This window comes from Globicephala melas, chromosome 15, assembly GCF_963455315.2.
Source record: "Globicephala melas chromosome 15, mGloMel1.2, whole genome shotgun sequence".
NCBI classification, from domain to species: Eukaryota; Metazoa; Chordata; class Mammalia; order Artiodactyla; family Delphinidae; genus Globicephala; species Globicephala melas.
This window is the reverse complement of record NC_083328.1, coordinates 82069894-82094857: the sequence shown is the minus strand read 5'-3', so window position 1 is coordinate 82094857 and position 24964 is coordinate 82069894. Positions and strand designations below refer to the sequence as shown.

The 24964-nt window shown below is 44.7% G+C and overlaps 1 protein-coding gene across 1 annotated transcript in view; it reads right to left on the bottom strand.

Moving 5' to 3' along the window:
- VAPB (VAMP associated protein B and C) overlaps positions 1–24964 on the bottom strand; it is a 54102-nt gene that overhangs the window by 7162 nt on the left and 21976 nt on the right. Inside the window, exons 2-5 of the mRNA XM_030841455.3 lie at positions 20644–20796; positions 7912–8015; positions 4275–4355; positions 2147–2323 (exon numbers count right to left, since the gene is read on the bottom strand). Coding sequence (XP_030697315.1) covers positions 2147–2323; positions 4275–4355; positions 7912–8015; positions 20644–20796 — 515 coding nt within the window. The remainder of the gene's footprint in view (positions 1–2146; positions 2324–4274; positions 4356–7911; positions 8016–20643; positions 20797–24964) is intronic.

Here is a 24964-nt window from a genome sequence, read left to right as displayed (position 1 = left end):
GAGGTCCAACCTCCTCGTTTTGCAAATGGAGAAACAAGCCTACACAGAAGAAGAGACTGGCTTGAGGCCACCACAAAAATACTGCCGGGAGCCCCTCTTTTCTCCCATCCATCCTACACAGTGCTGCTGGGTACCTTTTTATACCACACATCTAAGCAGGGGACTCCCTGGTTCCCCATGATTTACAGAAAAAAACTCTTCAGAGAAAAGAATCACAAGAAACGACCAAGTGGGGGACCTGGAAGTTTTCAAAGGTAGAGCTCTGTATAAAGTTGATACCTGATGAGTTACAGGTAGACTGCTGGATCAAAACTGTGATGTGTGTAGTATTAAAATGAGCTTGATACATGCATCTCAAATATTTTCTACTTAACGCATGGAATTCCCACCAAGGAAATGACTCTCTTTCTCATACGCGTGAAGATAACTTGGCCATTTTCCCCCGCACACACAGACCTGTACGAACAGAAACTTTTGCTTTCTCCACGTCCCCAAACGGGGCGCACACCAAGGCTTTCCTACCCCGGCTAGTTACCCCTCGACTCATCCCTGACGCCCACACAGCAGCTGTACCTTCTCTTCTTCTGCTTCAGTCCATTCACATTCAGCAAGTGCCTAGCGGGTCTTGAAGACAAGAGGCATCAACCCACCGAGCAGACTTTCCGTGACACTCATGGCCACCTTGGTGGAACCGCTCATCACACTCGGTATCAGTATTCGTGTCGGGGCCTCCCCGCTACCCTGGTTAACAAGGGAGCTTATCTTAAGGGCAGGGACTGCCCGTGTCTGTATCCACAGAGCGGGGTACAAGGTAGGGCCTTAGGAAATGTGCTGGCCAAGTGACAGGAGGAAACAACACAAAACAAGAAATCAGTGTTTGGCAAGATAAAGAATCTTCTAACGTCAAGGTTCGCCCGATAATATTTTAAAAGACGCTCTGCCCACGGGGCACGGCCACTACGACTGCGCAGTGATAAATGGCTGGTGCTGTTCGATTAACTTTAAAGACAACGGGCACAGCAGTACGGCGGGCACAGCAGTACGGCGGGCACAGCAGTACGGCATTTATTTTATTGGGTTTATGTAGAAGCTACTTCTACCTATTTATCACTTTAAATGGCACAGAAGTCTGTTTCTGAAGAGCAATACATTCAAGGAGAACCTCTAGGCGTATCTTAGATTTTTAGCCAAAAAGTAGCGTGTCAGCTTCATAATTTACTCCTTACTAAAGGAAGTCAAATCAAGATTACTGCCAAGAAAGAAGATGATGCCATTTCCCAAACTCTGTCAGCCCTCCTGTATCTACTACCTGGCTAGAATAAGAGAAGGAAAGTCAACTGCCACGAATTTATGACGTGCACCTGGCGCTACGCAGTGAAAAAAGCCTATCGTGTGGTTGGGGGACATGATCACGATGCAGAGAACAGATCGGCCTCGAGATTTAAGCTGCAACGAAAGACCCTATGATCAGACGTTCAGAAATGCTCTCTTTAATACTGCGTATGAAACAGACATACTTTTAACACTGGAAGGGGCCTTAAAGGGGTTTTGCGAACAGAGGCCTGGGAGCCGCCGTGACTAAAAAAGATTCACAGCGAGCCCAAGTTTGGCTGGTCATTTCCACAACACTGCAGGCCTCCAAGACCAAGCGAAATGCACCTGCTTCCCTCCAATGCCAACCGCCGGGTCAATGGCCACAAGCTGGAGACTCTGGTTCTCTGTAATTTCCACCCATGTACGGCGACAGCTTCCCACCTCCAGTCTCCTCACCGCATTAACAGCAGGATGAGACCCTACTGCCTAGACTTATTTAGGATCCTCATGAAACAGAATTATGCTGTGTTAAAACAGAATACAGGTCAGTATTTACCCACTTAAAAAAGATTCTCATCCAGTGGGGATGGAGTGGGGTTTGAACATGTGAATTCAAGATAGCCATTGCTGTTTTATTTTTAGTCTCAGAACTGAATTTCAATTTACGCTAATGGATTGTTTGTTTGTTGCTTTTATACGAGGTGACAAGAGTTTATATTGTGCAAGTATAAAACAACTCTACAAATGCTGGGGTCCATCAACTTCCCCACCCAAGATCACAGCGAAAAAGCCCCTGTTCCCTGCAGATGATCAGAAAATAAAACGCTGTTACCTTGAACTGCTTGTTCTCTTCCCGCAGCCTCTGAACTTCACTCTGCAGCCGCTTACATTCTTCCATCACCTTCTTAACTTCAGTGTCATCCAAAGAAGAACTCAGAGCTTTAGACACTGTTGGTGTTTCTGTCTTTGATGCAGTTGTGGATATAACTTTATTTATTTCTACATCATGCTGTTCAGAAATAAATGAAAGCCCAAGTGTCACCAACTATGTAGTAATGGACTTGTTAATGCAAAGTAAAAAGTAGTTCTCAGCAAACACCACACGTGGTAGCGCTTCATCCACACTGTAAAATGTCACATTTACTTTTAATATGGATTACTTTATCTAGTATCTTAATAATCTAAAGCAACTGCGCTCCAGAAATCATGGATAAGGGCCAATGATGAAGTTCGGCTGAGACTAACACGTCAAAGAAAGAGAGGAGGGGCCGTGCATACTGCACTATCAAAGTCCTGCCATGCAGAAATTAGCACACTGTAACTGTGCAAGCTCAGGAATTACCATCCACAAATTACTGTCACCACGAAGGTCTGAACACCCCCAGGGCTGGCTGAGTGGGGGTCTCGGAAGGCGGCCAGAGGGGACGTAACACAGAGGGCGATTTATTTCATGAAGATGGAAGGAAGGTGCAGTAAACTCAGTGTCTACAATATTTCAGTCTGGGGAAGCACCACATTCCTCCATTTCCTCGGCCAAGACTGTGCTGTGACACACTCTGGAGACCGGCGGGGGATGAATCAGTAAGTGGGGAGAGGGCATGGAAGCACTCAGGTGTGTCGGGAAAATAAAATAACTGGGGATCGTTGCCCTGGGGGTTCCATGCAGCAAACTGAAAACTAGGAGCTCTACCCTTCGTCTCTCCCAAGTGAGAAGAGTGAGGCCCTGAAAGGCAAGGCCCCAGCTTACAGAGCTAATCACCTAGCACAGAGCTAGGGCCAGAACACAGATCTCACAGCGTCCACAACTGACCTTCCCAGGACTGGAATGGGAATGGGAAGGAAAAAAAGAAAAAAAGACCAGTGCCATTCAAACCAACAGGATAACGATAGTGGTCAATTACTGAGCAGAAAAAAAATGCTACGTGGTTTCGACACGAAGCATCAGCATTCCTGGAGACGGCTATGGACAATGTTGAGGAGGTGAGCATTTCTATCTCCCACCTCCAGCTGTTAACAGCCAGGGTGGCTGAATGTTCTACATGTGTTTTAAACTGTGTTTTTAATACAATTTATTATAAGTTTTTTGACTAGGTTGAAGGGAGGTCCACATTAGCATTACTGATACAATCTTCTCTCTCCAACTGTTCACAAGCCAGGGCCACGACAGGCTTATCCCTTGGGTTTCACACAGAGAAGAGAGAGCTGACAGCTTGGAGGAAGTCGCTCCTTGCCCTCACCCGCTCGAAAAGCAAAGGGGGCGATTCTCAACAGGGAATCATTCTGCCCCAGCAAGGGCACATTTGGCAATATCCGGAGACATTTTTGGTTGTCACAACTAGGGGGTGCTACTGGTATCTAGTGGGCAGAGGTCAAGGATACCGCTACACATCCTACAAGGCACAGGACTGCCCCCACGGCAAAGAATTATCCAGCCCAAGTGTTAATAGTGCTGAGGTTGAGAAATCCTAATCTAAAAGCATATTTTGACTGAAGAGGTGGGTGGGGTTCAAGGGGTAGAGAGGTGGTGCTGAGGGAAAGTGTAGACGGGGAAGCCTACAGGCGGCACTCTGTAGAACAACAGAACCTCAGAGCTCTCCACCACCTGTCCACCAAGCACCACGATAAGCGGCAAATTATTCCGTTCTGGTCTTACCCACCGTTAAATAGCAACCTATAACTTTGCCAAGTCACAGAAGCTCTTTGGAATTTATGACATTTCAACAGCCAACAGGTTGCACTTTTCAAAGGGAAAAAATGTTTCAATTAGCTGTCTTTCTGCAAGTCTCTCAAAGGCAGATTTCATGAAGGCCCACTTACTTGTTAACTTCAGCTTATTTTTTTCTTCATACATCAGAAGAAGGAAAATAATTTGCCAACTTAAAGCTTGGTTTTGCGGGAGACGGTATGCAAACAAGCATCAGCTTGCAACATCAATTACTGTTAACTAGAAACATACTTACTGGTTTATCATTTTCTGCTGGCAATTCAAACACACATCTAAGTTTTGAATCCATAAGGTCTTCCGGTTTTGCCTCCTTCCACTAAAACAATTTAAATTTAATAATCAGGATATTATAAAGCTGCTGGAAGAATAATTTTCTTCCTATAACTGACAATTTCAGAAAAATACTCTTAATGAGAAAGGCCTGATGTATATCAAATAAAGAACTTACGTCTGCTGAGATTTCAATACTTTTAACATGACAAGATTAAACGCACTAGCTCTCCTGAATATATACTCTTCTTCACAGACCCCAGTCTTGCTGCCGGACCCCTCAGAGCCCACCAGCGCTCCTCCTGTCGCCAGTCTGCGGGAAGCACACGGGACAGAGAAGACCACCGCTGACCCAAGAGGAATCTTCTAAACTACAACTGGATGGCCTAAGGACATCTGGGCTCTCCTTAAGAAAACACAACTTACTTCACAGGGCACGTCCTTCTTAAGAGAGAGTAGCATGTGCTATCTGGGAGTGGTTTTAGAACACTGCCAACTACCAACAGGGCACAAGAACTGGCAGGCCACTCTCTGTGATCGCCACTGTCTGGGCTGCCCCCCACTGCCTCAGTGTGCTGGTAGTAATATCTCCCTGACTAAATCCATGTCCTGGGACGATGCACTTCTGGCTTACTCCTCCTCCTCTTGGCAGTGGAGGACAGGAATCCCAGGTGTTCTGATCATTACAGACCAGCATAGCAGGAAGGCTGCAATACAGAAAAAGGAACGAACTCCCCCACCCTCACCCCAGAACCATGCAGGAGGCAGCGAGAGCAACACAGTACCAAGAGCCAAAAATGGGAAATAATCTTTGTGTTGAACAATAGGGAACCACCAAATAAACCATGGCAGGTACAGTCAATGGAATAGCATGCCATTCAAGGGATACTGAGGAGTGTTTAATTGCATGGGGAAAATTCGCAGGATGTTAAGTGAAGAAACTACAAGCAATATCTTAAGTCTGTTCCTCTGCACGCGCGCGCGCACACACACACACAGTGTACGTGTGCCTGCGTGCGTGTGTCAAAAGAACATCAGGCAAGGATCATCTCTGGGTGCCAAAAATCACCAAGTGAAAGACTGCTCGCCGGCAAGCAGGATGTTCACGTGGTCTCCAAGTATCTGATTACTCTGAGTATCACAGATCACCTATTAACCACAAGGGGAAAATGTGCTTTGACACTGGGGAGAGCTGGCATTCACCATCTGAACCAAGTAATCAAACTTAGTGTCACCAAAAGAGGGACAACACGGCATTAAACGCCTTCTAATATGGTGCATCATACATGACACCACCTAGGGAATATTCTTGCCAAAATAAAAAAAAAAGAAAGCAAAAACATTTAACCTGAATTTAATCATGAGGAAAGAATTGGACAAATCCAGAATGTGGGACATTCTGCACGTCAACTGGCCTGGACTGTAAAAAGGGTGAGGGTGCTCCAGGAGAAGAAAACCTAAAGGCCGTTTCTGGAACAACTGGAAAATGGTGACCATGGGTATGGGTTTCTCTATCAAACATTACTGAATTAATGTTAAGCTTCTTAGCTGTGACAACGGGACTGTGGCTATGTACGAGGCTGTCCTTGTCTGAAGCAGTTATAGGTGGTGAAGGGTCATGAAGTCTGTGTCTTACAGCCAAGTAGTTCAGCAAAAAAGGAAGTTTATGACAGCAACGAAGCAAACGTGGCAAAATGTTAAACGGTGCATCTTAGTAAAGGTTAGATGAGTAGGCACTACTATTTTTTCAACTTTCTGTATATCACAATATAAAGAAAAATATTTTAAAGTAAAGAAAAAGCACAAGGCTCTCATTAACAGTGGTTGGGTTTAGTATAAACAAATTACAGGTCACTTAGTTTTATTTTTGCTCATTTGTATATTTCCAAAATTTCCAACAATGTACATTTCATATAAAAAATTTTTAACTGTTATAAAAGTTATCATGGAAGCAAAATTCACCTTTATTGTATATAGAGTGCCTGGCCTATAACAGTGCTCAGATAAAACAGCTGCCAGATGCCAGACACTACGCCAAGTTCTACATACACAGCACATTTAATCCCACCACAGCCACGTGAACTAGGTGTTCATCCCCATTTTACACGTGACCAAACCCTCAAGAGAGTTAATGAACATCGCCCAAGGCCACAATGTTAGTAAGAGGCAGAACTCAGCTTCACACCCAAGGCACCCAAGCCCATGCTCTTCTCGCCAAGCCATGCAGCAGAAGCCAAACAGATTATATTCCTGGATATTCCACATTCTGCATTTGCCATACATTTCCTTGGTCACACAAAGTAACATGAAGTGACACATCATGTTCCAGGAAATAAAAGTAGCGAATGTCTCAACAGTCATTCCTCTTCGAAGGAATCTTAAAGGAAGCCTACTCTCCCTGATCTCTCTGAAACCCCCAAATATCTAGCTTACCCTTCATTTCCTACCCAGAAGTTAAACATGCGTGAAGGTGGTCGGTTATGCTTTTCCGAGATGAAAAGCAGCAGCTGTGTGGTGGCACGGGGACACGAAGGTAGGCTGTGCATGAAAACAGCACCTAGTATACAACTGTGAAAGAGAAGCAGCGGTACAGTGTGCATCCCAGCTAACTCAAATTTGCAGCCATTCCTCGGATGACTTCAGTCTCTTAGTTTCAGTTGGCGAACTGCAAAGCAGTGAAAACCTTGCGGCAGTCCTGCCCTTCTTTCCCAAACTGTGAGGGCTACACAGTCTGTCCTCACTGGTGCTGTGGATTTTTTTAAGGTTTATCCGTATATTGTGATACACACTCACAGCACCAGGATGCCTGCTGATTTATTCAAGTGAAACCTTGGGGAAGAACTACCATTATAATCTTCTTCTAGAAAAATCAATACGAGGGATTGATTGCAGGGCCCCGCCCCCACGGCTACCAAAATCTCAAGTCCCTCACATAAAATGCTAGGACCGCTGGCCCACATCCACAGATGCAGAACCCACAGAAATGAAGGGCCAACTGTAATATATCAATTATTTATTTTATGAAAATGAAGTCATCTTATTTTTACCAAAATTAAGAGACAGAGTTAAACATGTATTTAAGCAGGGGAAAAAAAAAAATGAAGGAAACTTGGGGAAAACAACAACAACAACAAAAAACCCAGAATCATGCTTACCAGAACCAAGCATGAAAAAAAAATGCCTAAAGGGTTGAAGGATATTTAGTATTCAACTCTCTCCCATCCCTCTGGGTTCTGGAAGATGGGGAAGATGTGGTAGGAAGGTTCTCTATAGTGAAAACTGTCCTTTTCTGTGGGGGGAATGGGAGGGGGGTGAAGGGAGAGAATCCTCAGACCATTCAAGACACAATCCACCAGAAGAAGGAACTGCTGAAGGCAACCAGATATAAAAGTCAGAAAAGAAGAGTGTTCTAAAAAGTTACATGAAATGTTAAAATCAAAGTTTTAGAAAAACCATAAAGGCAGTCAAAGCACAAACCTCCCTGAAGGCACCATTCCCCTTTAAAATCAATTTTGACACATTTTGAAATGCATGCACCCACAATTCTGCACCTAATCATTTCTTTTAATTACTGAAAAAAATAAGAAGCATTCAGTACTTACTACTGCTTCCATATCAGAAGTGTCAGTTGGAGCAAACATAGACTGAACCATAAACTTGTGTTTACTTTTCTCATTGGGATCATAATCGAAAGGCTGTAACATCACTGAGAAAGAAAATATTTCATTAGGAGGGTCAGAGCTCGGTTACCAGCAGCCATTTGTTACGTTAATTACTTGTAGTTTGGTTGTAAAGCAGTTTACCAGGACTCTGTCTGAGCCTTCAGAAGCCCCAGGCCTTCAGGATGACCAGGTCTCAAACCTGAGGTCCAGGAAACTGAAGGGACTTCCCCAAGGTCCACCTGCAGGTAGTGGCAGAGCCAGGACTGGGGCTCAGGACCCAGGTCTTCTGATTCCCAGCCCACTGATCTGCCGCTAGGGCACACCTGACCAAACATCTGCTACGGGCCTTACATCCAGGTCAACCAGGTAGAAACACCTGTGCCTGTTTTGCTCAAGAAGACACATGCAAATGATCTCTTCAGGAACTAAAACAGAGTAATCCAAGACATCTGAGGAACTGTTTTAGCTTCTCTCTGTCCTATTTCCCACGTCAAGGTCATCAAAGTAATGCTTCAAATGCAATTTTGCCAAGAATGTTAGGGAATTTTCAGAACCAGCACCCTCAGGGCATGGAGAAGACACCACCAGCTTACACCCTTTTTCTCCCTAAGCACCTAGGGGAGTCTCACATAAGGGCTCCCTGACTGAGCACAGCCACTGCGCTGAGCGAGGTGTCGTCCCGTTCTGACCGGCTGCCCTAGGACTTACCACCCTACCCCATTAAATGACAGCTGCTTTCAAATACAGGTTTTGCTACAAGCCTTTGACTAAACCACACATCTCACTAAGTTCCCTGAAAACTAACTTTTCCATACCCAGGAAAAGCCCGCTGTAGCCCTGACCTTGGTAAGAGCTCCCTGGGACTGAGCGTCTCCCTTGGGCCAGAAGCTCAGCTCTGCACTTCAGCTTTATCATTACCTCAAAGGCAGGTAATGTTGTGGAAGTTATTTTGATGGCTGTTTTCAGATGAAAAAACTGAAGCGCAGAAAGGTTGGCTAACCTGCCCAAGGTCACACCGCGGAGGAGTGGACACTCCAACGCAGGTGGTCTGACTGGAAAGCCAATGCTCGTGGCCACCATGAGGGGCTGGCTCTCTGTCCTCTGACAGTGCAGGTCCTGTCCTTCTCCACCAGCACCTCTGCTGCTGGGCACTCGTCAGTGTTCTCTTGCCCTTGAACACCACTTAGAACTTCCCAGGTGCTTAAAGCCTCACAATCAACCACCCCCTGCAGCAGATGCAGGGCACCTACCCTAAGCCCTAGCTCATAAAGGAATCGTGAAGGGACTCAACAAAGTGAAGGGACTCGACAAAGTGAAGGGACCTGCTCAAGGTCACTGTGCTGGGAAGCAGCAAAACTTCGACCAGGAGCCACGTGCAGTCAGCACCCCTTCAGCCACAATGGACACTCCAATTCGCGACGGGGTCACATCCTGCACGCACCGCAGACCCACCATCACGTATCTTACAGAACCACCCATGATGAGGAAGAGAAATACAAACACCCCCCTCCGTCTTATCTGTAACAAGCCCAATGCCCAGGAGATGAGAGCAATCGGAAGACACGGTTAATTTTCAGAGAAGTTGGCTCTTTAGCTCCAGTGACACTGGATCACACACAGAGAATGGATGGGTCCAGAGACCCTAAGACAACCCCACATAAAGAGCCCCAGGAAGACCTGCTGTTCCCTTTCCACTCTTCTCCCCCTTCCTCCAGGAGGTGTAAGCCAGAAAGAAGGGCTTGGGTTGCAGGCACGTTCTAAAGCAAACTGACCCTTCCTTTTTCTCTCTACCTCGCCCCACACTCCCATCCCCAATGCCTTCGCAATGTCCCAAAAAAGGAAAATAACTTTTACTAGGGCCTAGTACGGACTAGGCACCAAAGAAGGAATATTTTCCTTAGTTCTCCCATCAGTTCTCACAACAATCATAAAGATGGCCATGTCTTTATGTTCTAGATGAGAAGACAGGGCTTGGTAGCCTCCCTCGAGTCCCATGGACAGCGTATTAACTGATGGAACCAGAGCTCCACATTGGCTTTGTGTCCACAGTCCGACTTCCACACCACAGGTTCTCGAAGTGTTACTCCCAGACCCCGAGACCCACCCCTCAGGCGGTCCATAAAATCAAAACTGCTCATAATACCAAGACGTTACATGTTACATGCTTTTTCCACTGCACTGACATTCAAAGTGATGATCGGCACAAAAGCAAAGGTGGGTGAAACTGCTAGTGCCTGAGTGCAGACTTTACTAAATTCCAACCCCTGACAATGCATCTTAGCACTCTGTACAATGAAATGACAAGTACACATCAAGCATTTCTGCTGCCTTGGGAAAAGCACCTGTGCAACTGTTTGGGTTGTGAGCTCAACTGGACGCTTTCTCATGGAACCATGTACTTGAAAGAACAACCGACAGAAAAACTATGGTTATTCACACCTGGGTATACAGCAGATATTTTCCTGAAAAATGAATGAAGTGAGCCTGTCACTTTAAGGAAAACAACTTATAGTTGTTGCCGGTGACAAAAACCAGGCATTCAAACAAAAGTTAGAATATTGGAAAACCTCTTTCTGCCACCAAGAGCTTCACAGTTTCCTGAAGATTTAAGGACTTTTCCAATGAGATCAGTGGGAACAGTAACGAATGTACTTTTCTGATACTGTATAATGAGATGTCAACAGCTGGAAGATCTGTATAACTCAGCTAGCATAATATTACCAAAGCCATCAAGTGTAAGAGAAACCAATGCATTTTAGTGAAACGAAGTTCAAACGGTTCACTGACAGGGTGTCAGATTCTACACTGTATTAAACTTTAAGAAAGTGTCACTTGTCAAGTTTTGGTATAGTGTCAAAGAATAATGTCTATAATTATCTGAAAAGGCTATTAAAAATACCCTTTCCTTTTCCAATACATATCTGTGGTAAAGGTGGTTTTACTTCATATATATTCACCAAAACAACACATTATAACAGACTGAAATGCAAAAGCAATTGAGAGAATCCAGCCTGTCTTCTATTTAGCCAGAAATCAAGGAGATTTGCAAAACATATTGAATAAAGCCAAAATTTTTTTGAAAAGTTATTCTCCACTACAAATGTTACTGTTTGCATATAACTGTATTTATTAAAGTTGTTATTAAAGGAATACTTTTTAAATTTCTCAGTTTAATTTGCAATACGATAAATATTGATACAACCCACAAATCAAAAAAAGCTCTTTTGGTCTTTGATTTCTAAGAGTGTAAAGGGGCCCCGAGACCAAAAGGTCTGCACCGTTATTCTACATCAAGCTGCCTCGCAGGCCCCTCCAGGAGGAAAATGCTCGTGTTAATAATTCAAGTGAAGGCACTGGTGGCTCTGTGTGGTCCCCTTCGTGGGAGAATGTGCAGTGTGAAACAGAAAGCAACCTCACACAAACCAAGTCTTGAGTCCCGTATGTACCCAGGCCTCGGGTGGAGACAGAAGCACACGTGCACGCGCATGTGTCCCTTACAGGGAGGGGACTGGGGTTCCCTGTGCTCTGCTAACCAAACCACCCTGCAACCTCTTGTTCCACCTCTGGAGAAGGGCGCTGTCTGAGACCCCCTGCCACCCTCGGACCTTGAAGGTGGCATCAGTCCAACTCCAGGCCTAGAGCAGGCTGCCTGCCAAGTCGCCACAGTGCAGAGCTAGAAGACCCTCAAGAGGATGTAACTGACATTTAGACCTCGAGGCTCAACAAGAATGTAAGCACACAAAGAAGTGGGTACTGGTGGTAACAAATCGCCTTACAGGAGCACTGGAGACAGCAGAGGCGGCGGGTCAAATACCCCTCTGCAAAGGCTGGGACTCATGAAACAGAAACGCAGATGCCCGATGCACTGGTGAGACTGGCAAGGTGAAAACTTTAAGCTGAGTGAAAATGGTGGCCGCTGGTGAACTTCTGCAGCAACTCTCCTTCCACCTAGAGCAGTAGGTGGAAAAGAAGGCGTTTGCCTTCATGGGCCTTCATGGTCATAAAACACTGGATCAATAAGATCAGACTTTCTTCAGAAGAAATGCAGAATATATGCCGCTTAACACACACACACACACACACACACACCCCCCTCAGAGAAATGACTTGATTAAATGCAGCATAAAAGCTTCTTATGAGAACCTGAGCAGGTCACAGATCATGTTCATCTCCATCATAATAATGGCAACAGAGCAAATGAATAAAAGTCTAACAAGCACCTCGACACACGCTTTATTATTTTTTTAATCTCAGAATTTTATCTTTAAAATGTCCCTCTCCTTGTTCACATGACCACAATCTCAGCTCAGCTCCTTTCTTGTGGGCTCCCCAATCAGCGTGCGAGAGGGAGGATGTCAAGTGGCACCCAGGCTTTGTGAAATTTCATAAACCCTCGCTGGGCCTCAGCATCTGCACCCTGCTGAACTAACACAGCCCCCAACTCATTTCCAAAAGTTTGTATTTCTCAGCTACGATCATCTCATGTTGAATTCAATTTGTTATACTCTATTAGCTGGAACTTTACGAGAACATGACAGAATAAATGTTGTTAAACGTTTGTTCTTTCGGCTGCATACATGTAAATTGTGACAGAAATTATGTACTTTTTTCCATGACAGGCTATAAAAGAGCTTCCCATTAACTTATTTCACTTGAATACCAGAGACACTGATGATAAAATCCTCTTAAATGAACCATCTATCCTACTTTTAAAATGTATTGCTGATACTACACTAAAAAGAAGCCTGTTACCAGGAGACAGCCGGGAGACCAGGTCACCACTCACCAGCATTAACGCTTTGTCATACAATGTCTGCTATACTGCAGACTGCGAAAGCGTGATCCTGTTAGGAAAGGGGCTTCATGGTCATAAAACACTTTCTTCAGAAGAAATGCAGAATATATGCCGCTTAACACACACACACACACACACACACACACACACACCCTCAGAGAGATGACTTGATTAAATGCAGCATAAAAGCTTCTTATGAGAACCTGAGCAGGTCACAGATCATTTTCATCTGCATCATAATAATGGCAACAGAGCACATGAATAAAAGTCTAACAAGCAACTCGACACACGCTTTATTATTTTTTTAATCTCAGAATTTTATCTTTAAAATGTCCCTCTCCTTGTTCACATGACCACAATCTCAGCTCACCCCACCCCCCAACACCTAAGCCTCTCCAGCTAGATCTCCCCGCCTCCTCCCGGCCTCTCTCTCAGACAAGCTGCCCTGCAGAGCCCTAAAACGCTACAAATTTAATCTCCCCCTAAACACCCTACTCACCATCACGATATTCCTCGGACCAAAAACCTGCTACAAAAAAAAAAGCCTATTTCCCAAGTAAAAAACAATCAATTCAAGTCCACAGCCTGGTTCTCTCAGTTTACTGATATGATCCAACAACAGGCTTCCCTGCTGGTCCAACAGCTGTGCACATGGTGCTGGCCACACCCCCGCACGCAGGTATTCTCCTGTCGTTACCCAAGTCTCCTCTTATCATGTTGGGCCTAGGAGGCTGCCACATCCCTCTCGGTCCCCCTGCCCTACTCACATCTCAGTATGTCACACCTCCCTGGGCTTCATCTGACTCTGAACCTGCCACTAGTCTGACTCTGTCATGAGGGGGTCTCCAGCTTCCGCGTGCATCAGACCCACCTGGAGTGCTTGTCAAAACACAGGTGGCAGGGTCCCACCTCCAGTTTCTGATTCAACAGGTGGGGCTGAGAACACGTATTTCTAACCTGTTCCCAGCTGCTGCCGCCGGTCCAGGCACCCTACCTGGAGAACACGTGCTGCACGACACCTCCTCACGCCGCAGCTCCTACTAGAATGCTATTTCACACTCTCATCTTACTGGGGATCTTATTCTATCAGCGGACACTACTGATACAGAGTTCTCCCCACATGTTCGCCTTTTCTACCCAATTAAGCTGAGACCAGGACTTCATGCTTTGCTACCTGCAGCTTTCCACTGGTTGAGGAGTATGCCCCCTCTTCCCTTCCAACATTCAAAGCCCTCTGGAATCATGCTCCCCCCAGAAATCTCCCTGGGCAGCACAGAGAGAGGAAACCCTCTTTAATCCTCAACCCGCTGTCTTCTCTTCTGCCCCACTTCCCAGAGCCACTCACTCTTCATCTCGTGGTTTAAGACAGTGGTTTCCAATCCTCTCATCACCACTGTGCTCCCGCATTCTCTGGCTTTGCTTTCATGCCTCTGTCAAAAGACTGTTCTCTACTAAACTGCATTCACAATGTCATAATGAAGTCACTGCTCCACTTTTTTGAAACTAATCAGAGACACACCAGCACTCTGTCATCAGCTTATGATAACCAGTATTCCACAATGAGGGGACAGAGTTCTAGCCTAAAGCAAAGCGGACATTTTAGTGAGACTGGGTGCCCTTATCGTGAGTAAATTTATTCCTTCCTTCAGGATGCTCAAAATGTTGGAAACATGACTACTTTCCTGGAATTCTGTCTATTCAGGGACCCATGGATGGAACTAAGAGTCTAGAGAGTAAATAATTAATTTTATCTATTTATAAATTGGTTGACACTGAATTGTCTTTGTGCTCTCTACAGGAGTTTCCAGTTCAGTACAGCCCATCTTAGATAACAAATCCCTCAGAGTCTTATTGATTTATCTGTGCAGAGTTTACAGTGCAAATGTACCCCAGTATCACTGGAAAATGAGGTGTGCAATATACAATCACTGGCCAAAGAACATGGCTGACTCACTCTTTTTTATAAATATCTTTTAAAATGCACATCTTTTTTCAAAGCTCCAACACACTTTCCTATCTCCACTAACACTTCATACTGGAATACCACACAGCCTTTCCTGAGTACTCTCGTGTTCTGATTATCAACATCCATTACATGCCACCTTAATATGACCCACAAGCAAGGTCTCTCGGGACTGACCCACTGCACAGGGAGAACGGTGTGCCCTGAGGTTCGGGCAATCCCAGATCCCTGCTGTTACCTTCCCGTACTTGTTCTCTGCGGTGTTCCTGTCCAGGCCTTCACTGTGGCCACCGCTCGCAGCCCTTGCCCTTCACTCTGGCCTGTGATGGGCTGGACATCAGAACAGGGTTAACAGAGAGTCTAAGGTAAGAGTATAAACAGGACAGTCAAGACTAGGGAGCCTAAGTGTAGAATGTGCAAAAGGTGCTGTAACCAGTGAAAGGAACATTACTTTTGGCTGCTCCTCGGCCACGCTGTGGTGAGCTGTACTGAATGTACTTCAGCTAAGTGAGGTGTACTGAATGTACTTGGATAAAGTCCTCTTGATCATGATCTTTGAAAAATGTAAAAACTAAGGAAATTGTGTTACACTCATAAAAAGTGAAACCTAGGATTCTCCTTAAGAAACTTCAATATTACAGTAACCTTTTTTTTTAATAAATTTATTTACTTATTTAGTTTTGGCCGTGTTGGGTCTTCGTTGCTGCACGCGGGCCCCCTCAAGTTGTGGCGAGCGGGGGGTACCCCCCATTGTGGGGCGTGGGCCTCCCACTGCAGTGGCCTCCCCTGCCGCTGAGCATGGGCTCCAGGTGCGCGGGCCTCAGTAGTTACGGCACACGGGCTTCAGTAGCTGTGGTGCACGGGCCCAGCGGCTCCGCGGCATGTGGGATCCCCCCGGACCAGGGCTCGAAACCGGGTCCCCCGCACTGGCAGGCAGGCTCCCAACCACTGCGCCACCAAGGGAAGTCCCTACAGTAAACTTTAAAAAAATCTTTAGAAGCACGATTAATTACTGTTGGTACTTTCCCCCTTTTTTTAAAAACCAGAATCTCATCTGGTGAAAAAGATTAAAGACATCTTTTAAGTATGAATGTGAGTTGTTCTTATCTGAGAGTCATAAAGCTGGTTCGTGAAAACCACTTAGGAAAAGGTTCTGTTTATCAGAGACTTCCCAAGCAAACGATCAGTCGAAGAAGAATGTGGCTGTTAAGATGCCCAAACCTCCAAATTTAGCTCCCACTATCAGCACTTGACGGATGAATCCCTGACTTCTTTCTCTAAGGGCAGGGCACTTATACTCCGGACGCTAATCACCTAAAAGCTGCAACCCAAGGTTGGCTGGTCCAGGGCAAGCAAGCACCTCCTTTAAACTGAGTCAGCAAAATCTTAAAAGGATTAATTATCAATTGTAGTACTACCCAATTACGTTACCTGACCGATGTTTCCATCCAAGAAGAGCTGCTGATATGCATTCTCTGTCCTCGGGATTTTACTGGAAGAACTTTACGCTTTAAATGTGACTGAAATAAGTGCTGAAAAGGGCTACATGTCAGGAATAAACACTGCTCCTTAATTCTCTGGATTTTAATTTAAAACACAGATTCAGACACTAGAAGATTTGTGTTGGTTTGTCTTTAATTCATTTTCAATTCCCAGGGTACACTTAGTAAAGTGTATCTGTACCTAAATATTGGTATCTTTAATGACTCTTTCCAATGCCCCCCCCACCAAACAGATATTTTGCATTTCTAATTTCCTTGGTACAAAGGCAACCAATATGCATAATTGAACTGCAAATGGAAGCGTGCTTGCTACTTTAGTGAAATTAGAATTCAGTGAAGGCTATAAAAATATTAAACTTAATATCATATTACAGGAAGCCTAAGCATTTTTGATGGGCCCATAATTTTACCACTTCACCTGCTGTATCCGCTGGCAAACATGGTTTGGAATATTAATGGAAAACCCCCTCATTATGAAACTGCAGTATTAAAACAAAAAAATCCACAACACTAACAGCTTACCACAGACATTTTCAGAAATTATCTACCTTAAAAATATTTTCCCACCAGACAGTTCAGAAAACAGATTTAATTTTGTAAAGCTAGAACAAATGGAGAGACCCCCCACTGCTTCAAACAATTCATTAATTCAAAAAGTTCTATTTTCCTTGCATTTAAAATCTCTAGAGGAGAAAATCCAATCTCCTCTCCTCCAATCTCCATTTAAGTGTGCCTATTTTGCTGAGGTCCAGATTTGAATAATTCAAAACCGTCTCTAGCAGATGGTGCGTATCAAGGGGCAAGGGGCCAAAACCATGGCATTCTGGGCCAATTAATGCAAACACAAAGCACCCAGCACCCTCCCACCTACTGCCTGCCTCATCCAACAGGCACAGATCCCAGAAGGGGCTGTCAGAAGGAGATGCAAGGAGCACCTATCTAAAGGACAAAGAAAAGGAGTCAGAGACCCGAGTGACCGGATCCCCAAACACTCCTTTGCAAAGTCCACATGTTTTCACCTACCGACACAAGAAGTTTAGGTTATACCTGTTTCCAACTGTAACTTTACCACCTGAGTTTATACAAGAGTTGTTGTGTTTTTTTTAAGGGCCCAATGAGTGATGTGCCGTCTTCTGAAGAAGAGACATGACAGGTCAGCGTCTGGACTTTCGATGCATAATGTAAGGTCCTGCGAATATCAGATTAAGCTGACAGCTGAGAAGAGTTTCACAGGGTGTGTCTGAAAGACATCTGACAGCTGGAAAGTCTCAATCCCCCATCAAAACCCTGATCTGTGTGCCCTCAGACCTCAGTCTGTGTTGCCAGCTCCATGGGTGGATACCACCCCCCTCCTCCTCTTTCCCCTCCTCCTTGCCCCCCTCTCTCAAAGAATGATTTATAACCTTTCCTGTCAGCTAGCACATCCCAAGGGTTTTCAGAGATGGGAAAAAAATAATGTACTAGTCATGTCCTTTTCAGGTACGCTGTGACATTCTGTGTGGTAGGCAGGGCAATGCTGGTAGTATTTTCAGTTGATTTGATGACCTCCTTTTCATAGACTGTATTTGAAAATTTACTAGTGACTTTTCACTATAAAACAAATGCATATTATAGAAAGAAGAAAAACAAAAATTTCTTCTTAAATTAGAAAAATTTCATAAATTAGTAAAATGTATAGGATTGATTTATTTCTAAAAAGGCAATTCAAATATGTACGATCCACCTTCAACAGAAACTAGCCAGTTTTTGTCAAAGCTAGTGGAAGAAAAATGCAATCCCACTCTCGTACCACGCTTCTCGTTAAAATCCTTCAGCACTGGTAAATACTCTGTGAGGCGGATACCACTCTCTCCACCTCACAAATGAGAAAACTGGAACCTAGGGTGGTTAAGAGTATTGGCACAGGTCAGCCGACAGGCTAAACAGCAGGGTTGGGCTTCCCGGTTCAGGTCTCCGAAGCCCAGCTCTAACGCCCTCTGAGTAGAGCAGGTGCAGCCCAGCTCAGCCCAGCTCAGCCGCGCGCTCGTGCGCGCGGGAAGGGAAGGCCGGCCTCCGAGCCCTCTGCGCTGCCCGGCCGCCGGGCGCCTCCTTCTCCTGAGGACAGTCTCTCTCACCCGCAGGAACCCGGGAACCCCACGTCCTCACCCAGATGCCATCACGTGGCTGCATTTTAACAAGACCCTTGGAAAAGTGCAGTGCTTTCACCCCAAGACATGAACGTCTAATAAATGATACAGCGGCCCCTCAGCACGGAAAACTACAGCAAGTGGAGGCTGGTCTCCTCTGCCGACTGATGAGGCTGTCCCGAAAATGCAACAAAATCTGGCTTTACCCAGGTGCACCCCAAGCACTGAGACCGATACACACCAAATAAAAACAAAGGAGGCCTTTCTCATGTGTAAACATAATCTTGTCTCATTAGGAGGAAGGTCTGCAGACACATGGACATTCTGTTATTCAGTGGCTTTTCCCCAAGTACATGACACTCTGAGAGCCAAGGTATTTTGCTTTACATTCATTTGTAAGTGGGGCCATCCCCTAACACTGTTGAGGCAGTTCAGTGTCACCAAAGAGCCACTAGATCAGGACAGACACCTGGCTTCAAATACTAGCTCGGCCACTAATCACCCATGTGCCTGTAGGTATTCACGCCCACTCTCTGAACCTTACCTTCTTATCTGCAAAAGGAAGGCCACAACCACAAAATCTTGGTCTTCCTTAAGGAGGCAGACATAAATCAAAACAAATGCCCAGGGTTCGTTATTACTTTAAAAAACATTCCTCTGATGGGGGAGGGGTGAATCTTTCTGAAAGAGATACACATATACTCACACACGTTTATACTTCATATTGGAAAGCACACCTACACTGTACAACTGCCTGTTGAGACTATTCAGAAAACGATGTTGCTGCCCCAGGTCTACCGTGAAAACATCTAAGTCTCATCTACTGACAACCTTACTCAAATTTGACATGGGCAAGGAAATCAAGAGGTAAAGAAGTCGTCAATTTAAAAAAGGGAATTAAAGATACCAGCTGCCCTTGATTTCAATGGGAAAACTGAAACCCTCTGGATCCAAGGAACACCGAAATGCCAACACCCTGGGCCCCTTCCTTTACCAGCATGCTGTAGTTCAGAGCGTCTGGGCATCAGAGTCAAACAGGATGGTCCACACCTTCGCTCTGTCACTGGCCCCCTTCTTAGTACAATGGGGGTAACAGTGCATTCTGCACAGGGCAGATAACAGAAATTACATGATGACATGTATGCAGGCCCAGCACAGAGGAGACCCTCAGTAAATGCTGGCTGCCACTCTCCTGATTTCTCCTGGATAATAACCCGATGCAAGAGTCCAAATCAGGTCTTGCAGCCTCAGGGACAAACACACAAGGGGACAGCTGGTGTGAGCGCACCATAATGAGAGAGACCAATGGATGTAGGGAACAAGAGTTTGCAGAAATGATCAGATAATGAAACACCTTATATCTTTCCCAAGAGGTGAGTCATTTTCTTTTAGGTGTCAAATGAATAGCCCAATGTATCACAATCAAAATCTGTCATGAAAAAAGCCAGCCAGGTACCCATTTCAAATGAGTAGTAGTTTCTAATGATGCCGAACCTTCTGTGACAGTCTCCTGATACTTAAAGGATTAACACACACTCCCCCACAGCTCCTCCACAAATACAAAAAGCACTGTTGGATCCAGAAGTTCTAATGAGCTAAAAGTTTATTCCATTTCTAAAAATACATTTAAACTCAAACCCATCACTTACATCTCCTTAATTCTGAAATCCAATTCTCAATTTGGGCACTCTACCAGCATCTTTTCAAAATTTGGACTTTGGAAAATATATGCCCTCTCAGACAGGAGGGGAAAAAACCCATCAGACATGCACAGAACTTGCCCCCTTGAGTATATTCCAATTTCCTCAGCCTTCATCTCCCTTACCCTTTCACAATCAGTAAAGTGCAGTTACCAATCACTGGAAATGACATGAGCTTAATGTCAGAAATCATTTAGCTTAAATAAGAAAATAACTCCATTTAGCTTTCTCCCACAAAGTAAAATTAAGTTTGTTTAGCCCTTTTTTATTTACTGCCAAAGGGCAGATTTAATTTCAAGGGAGCGAAAACCAAACTCATTCTGAAGCAAAGTCTGAAGTTACCACTTTAATTTTGCTCTAACTATTGAGGCACGAAGGCTGTAAGCATTAAACTAAAGAGACTTTAATTATGGAAGAACAACAGGTGAGTGGGACCCACAGAGCTTTTTAATCAGAGGGTGGGGGCTTGTGGGGGAGAAAACGACCATATTATTTTGCTATACTGCACACACAAGCTTTAAGAGATCCCACTACTTCTAGGGGGCCTTTTTAGCCCACCCTGTTGGCCTTCATTCTCAGAACTTACCAGATACATTAATAGAGGCCCCTGCATCAATGATCCCACTGTTGGGCCTCACGCAGTACCTACGTGGTGCCGTGGTCTTCACTTTAAAACACACATTTCGGTCTGTCGGGTTGCCAAGCTTTAGGTTGGTGGTGACAACGTCGGTGAAGGGACCTGTGGAATGAGACAGAGATTAATTGGGGATCTCAGGAGGATCGTTTAGAAGAAAGACTGATTTATGGTCTCGGGTCAGGAGGGATGTGCAAATATGGTTAATCCAAAACCATCTCATTATGATGGATGGGAGAGACCAGCTGAGGCTGACGCACTAACAGTAACAGCTAACATTCACCAGGTTCTCACCACGCCACCAGGCACCTGGCCTAGTGAGTGTCCTAGCATACGGTGTCTCCGTGACACCTCACAAATCCATGGTTACTGCCGGAGGAGAAAACGGAGGCTCGGGATGACGCACCGCCTGTCTGAAGTTTTCATGCTAGTTAGCGGTAGTCAGGATCTGGAACCAGGCAGCCTGAATCCAAGGCCAGTTCTTAACCTATGCTGAACACTGATTTCCGCAATAACAAGATGAAATCTAACAGGGAGAATGTAAAGGACTGGACCTGGGTCCAAAATGATTATCAAAGGCAGAGTGTGCCCACAGTAGTAGAGAGGCAAGAATGACGCTGAGGTGTTAATGGTCTATACACACAAACTGCCCCCACAGCAACACAGTGTCGCTGCAGAAAAGGTAACATCATCTCAGGCTGTGGCAAGTTCAGAGTTCTGCTGGGCAGCCCACCCCTGAAACATCACGTTCAGTTTTAACTACCCAGGGTACTGGGAAGATTGAAACAAAGTGCCCTGAGGGTATTTTTTATCATTATTATTTATTCATTTTCTACTTTATTAGATTTTTTAATTAAAAAAGTAAAACATGCTTCTTAAAACAAGCCAAATAATAAAGGATGTATAAAGAGGAAGTTAATCAGCTTTCCCTTGTCCCCTGAGGTAACTAATATTCACAATATGGGAGATGTTTCCACATCACGTATGCTTACACAAGCAGTACACACATACATGAGTGAGGAGGGGGGATTAACAAAAATGGGATCATACCATTTACATTACTCTGAGACTTCTCCAACACCTGACCACTAGGGTTTATCAAGAAATCGGGTGGGGGACGGGGGGGGGGGGGGTGAACTACAAGGTCTCTTAGGACCTCTTCAACCTCTTTTCAAATTCACATCTTTTCACTATGTAAATCAATGATGTCTTTGTGTTTCCTCCAGGCAAGCTCTTTACCCCATCTTTACATTCACAGGAAGTAAGAGATGGGGTGGGGAGGTATGTGTGCTCCTGTGTTCACAAACTAAGAAACACATGAAGTTGGTTCATCTGCTCCCTACGGACATCCACAACCAAGACGTTTAAATCTGCGCCTTGAAAATTTTTCAATGAGACTCTGAGCTCCTGAGGACAAGAATGATACCAGTTTCTGTATCTCCAGCACTGTGCCTGGCATGTGGTAAAGGGGTGTGTGTGGAGAGAGGGGGCAGGGAGAGAGAGAGACAGAGACAGAGACTGACTGAGAGTCACTCACCAAGGAGGAAAAGTACCTCGTGGATTACCACTAGCAAAATTAAAATCTCAGGCTGCGTTCTCGCCTCTGGAGGTGCTCTGGGCATGAAAAATCAATCCGATATGGGCTTAACAAATTTAAATTAAGAAATCAATAACGGTGAAAAGAAAGAAAGGAAAAGGAACTCAATTCCAATAAAATAAACTACAGCCAGTTCCGCTAGAAAGCTTATTTTGAAAACGTGAATCTGTTTCAATGTGATTGATGTGCATATTATGGGGACAATCTGAGCATAAAATGGATTTCTCATTTGCTTATGTGTGATTTTGTCTGCAAGAAACGCTAAGTGATCACAGAAAACTGCACCCAGCTGCACCGAGTGGCATAGAAATACACAAAATACACAACTACACACACCTCAATCACCCACCAGCACCTCCGTTCACCGTGTGGGACAGGGGCCACACCCATCCTCACCTGGTGTCACCTTCCCTGTGATTTCGGGTAACCCTCCTTCCTCCACTTCAGTACCTCACAAACTGCAACTCTTCCAACGCCCACTTCCACAGGCAAACTTCAGGTCTTTTTCAAGGTAAAATGCCATATTTATTGTAGTATGTATATATTTCCGAGCCATTTAATGTGCGCAAAACTGTGCTTCTGCTTGTATCAGGTTCCTGTCTTTGTGCGTGTGTGACCAGCAAAGGTTTTAAGTGCTGTGCACCTAACCTCGTTTCCTCCTCCTAAGTCCTATGGTTTTTACTGTGCTATTTTGTATAGGATGGCGATTTTTAGGAATGCATGTGCCGCGTTGTAGCAGGACTGATTATACTACTAGATTATCTATTGTTTTGTAGTTACTTATACTAAAAGCTATTCCCATTCTTTGAGCAATGACACCTTCAGGAACGAAATGCCTAGGGAATTCCCCAGTGGTCCAGCGGTTAGGACTCCACACTTTCACTGCCAAGGGCAAGGGTTCAATCCCAGGTCGGGGAACTAAGACCCCACAAGCCACGTGGCAGGGCGCCCCCCCCCAAAAAAAAGAATGAAATGCCTAGACAGAATTTCTCCATTTGCTTACCTTTCCAATAAGCCCTGCCCTTGGCCCCGTGGCAGTCAAGCTGGACGCCACAGGAGGGAGGCACTTTGTAGGTCCAGCTGTGTCCAGGCATGGGGAAAGGCAAGGCCTCTACTATCTCATCCCGCCTACTGACTCCATCACACATAACCCTCTCTTGACATGCTGAGTCATCTCCTTACTGAGAACTAAAAGCTGACACAGGAGGGTGGGTACCCTGTGGCCCAACAGGATTTTCAGCCACGGTGAGGGCCAGCCAGACGCTGACCACACGCCATCCTCGTATCAAATTCTTGGCCTCTCGGGAGAAAAAAGACACTTGGTGCTGAGGCAGTCTTTTCGGGATTATGGAGGCAGCAGCTCTCCACGACTCTACCCTTTTCCACTCTCCAACACATGCAGTCTGGCTCAGAATGAAGATGGAGAAAGTCTGATCTCCCGTTAAGTCTCTTTGCTTGAAGTGGATATCACTCCAGCAATGGTAAAAGAAAAAAAGAACAACTGAACACAACTCAAGTTTTCTGGAGTCAAAGAAAGCAATTAAACAAACACACAAACACAAGCTCAGACAGACCTACACGGGCACAATCACGATGTACATATATTCCTTGGCCCTCATGTAAAAGGTGCCAATCACAAGGACTTACATGCCAATCATATAAGCAGAGCTCCAGCTCGAATGACCCCACAATGCTGGGGGGGAAAGGAGAAGAAAACAGACAAAAACTGTGAGACACCTGAAAAGGGGTGCGCTTTCAAATATAAGGCCTACGGGGGAAAACAGTACTCTCACCGACAACCTGAAGGTGCTTCATAAACTAACAGGCCTTAAAGCTTTCCAGATAGAAGCTTAAAGTTATTTGTTTCAACAAAATTCTGCCTCAAGAACATGGAAACATCTTCAGATCAGAATGCCAAGAATTCATAAGGCCCCACAAACACATCCAAAAAAATAGAGGATTTTCTAAGGTGGTTTGAAGTTTACTAAGCAGAAAATAGGGATGCTGGCAAGATTCCACTGTGATGAAATTAAGAGCACTTACTTGTTTCCAGCTCAGTTTCTCCCGTCTCTTCCTCCTCACCCTGCCTCATCAGAGGGGGGAGTTTAAGTGTCTTTATCCTTTACAATGACCTTTTCTTCTAGGTATTCCACAAAAATAAAGCACATTTAACTGTAAACACTAATCTGCTTTTGGAAATTCCACCAGTTAACCCATTACATAGCAATCTAAATAATATTTCAGCCTATAAGATTCACCTAAAAAGTAGTCTAAATTATTGAAAGACAAACGATATTTGTGTAATAAGCAGAATAAAATAAATATCCCAGATTTCTCCCTCAACACTCAATCCTGAGCCATTAAGTGTTAGAGATTTCTTGGGCTTACATAGGTTTTACTTTTAAAAATCTGGAATAAACTATACTAAAAATATATGCAAGTGAACAACATCATTGATAAAATAGCAAAGTCTCATGTGTAAAAATCATGACATTTTGTAAAAACAGGCCAACCCTTCTCTCCTCTCCCTGGGCAACTGACTCGAAGAATTTTATTGAAAACAAATTCTATTCGATTTGAGTAATTATAGGAAATAAATCATGTTACTGTTCTCCTTTTCCCCTCTATTAATTAATCAGAATACACAAAAACCTCAATAAAAATGATGTAATAAGG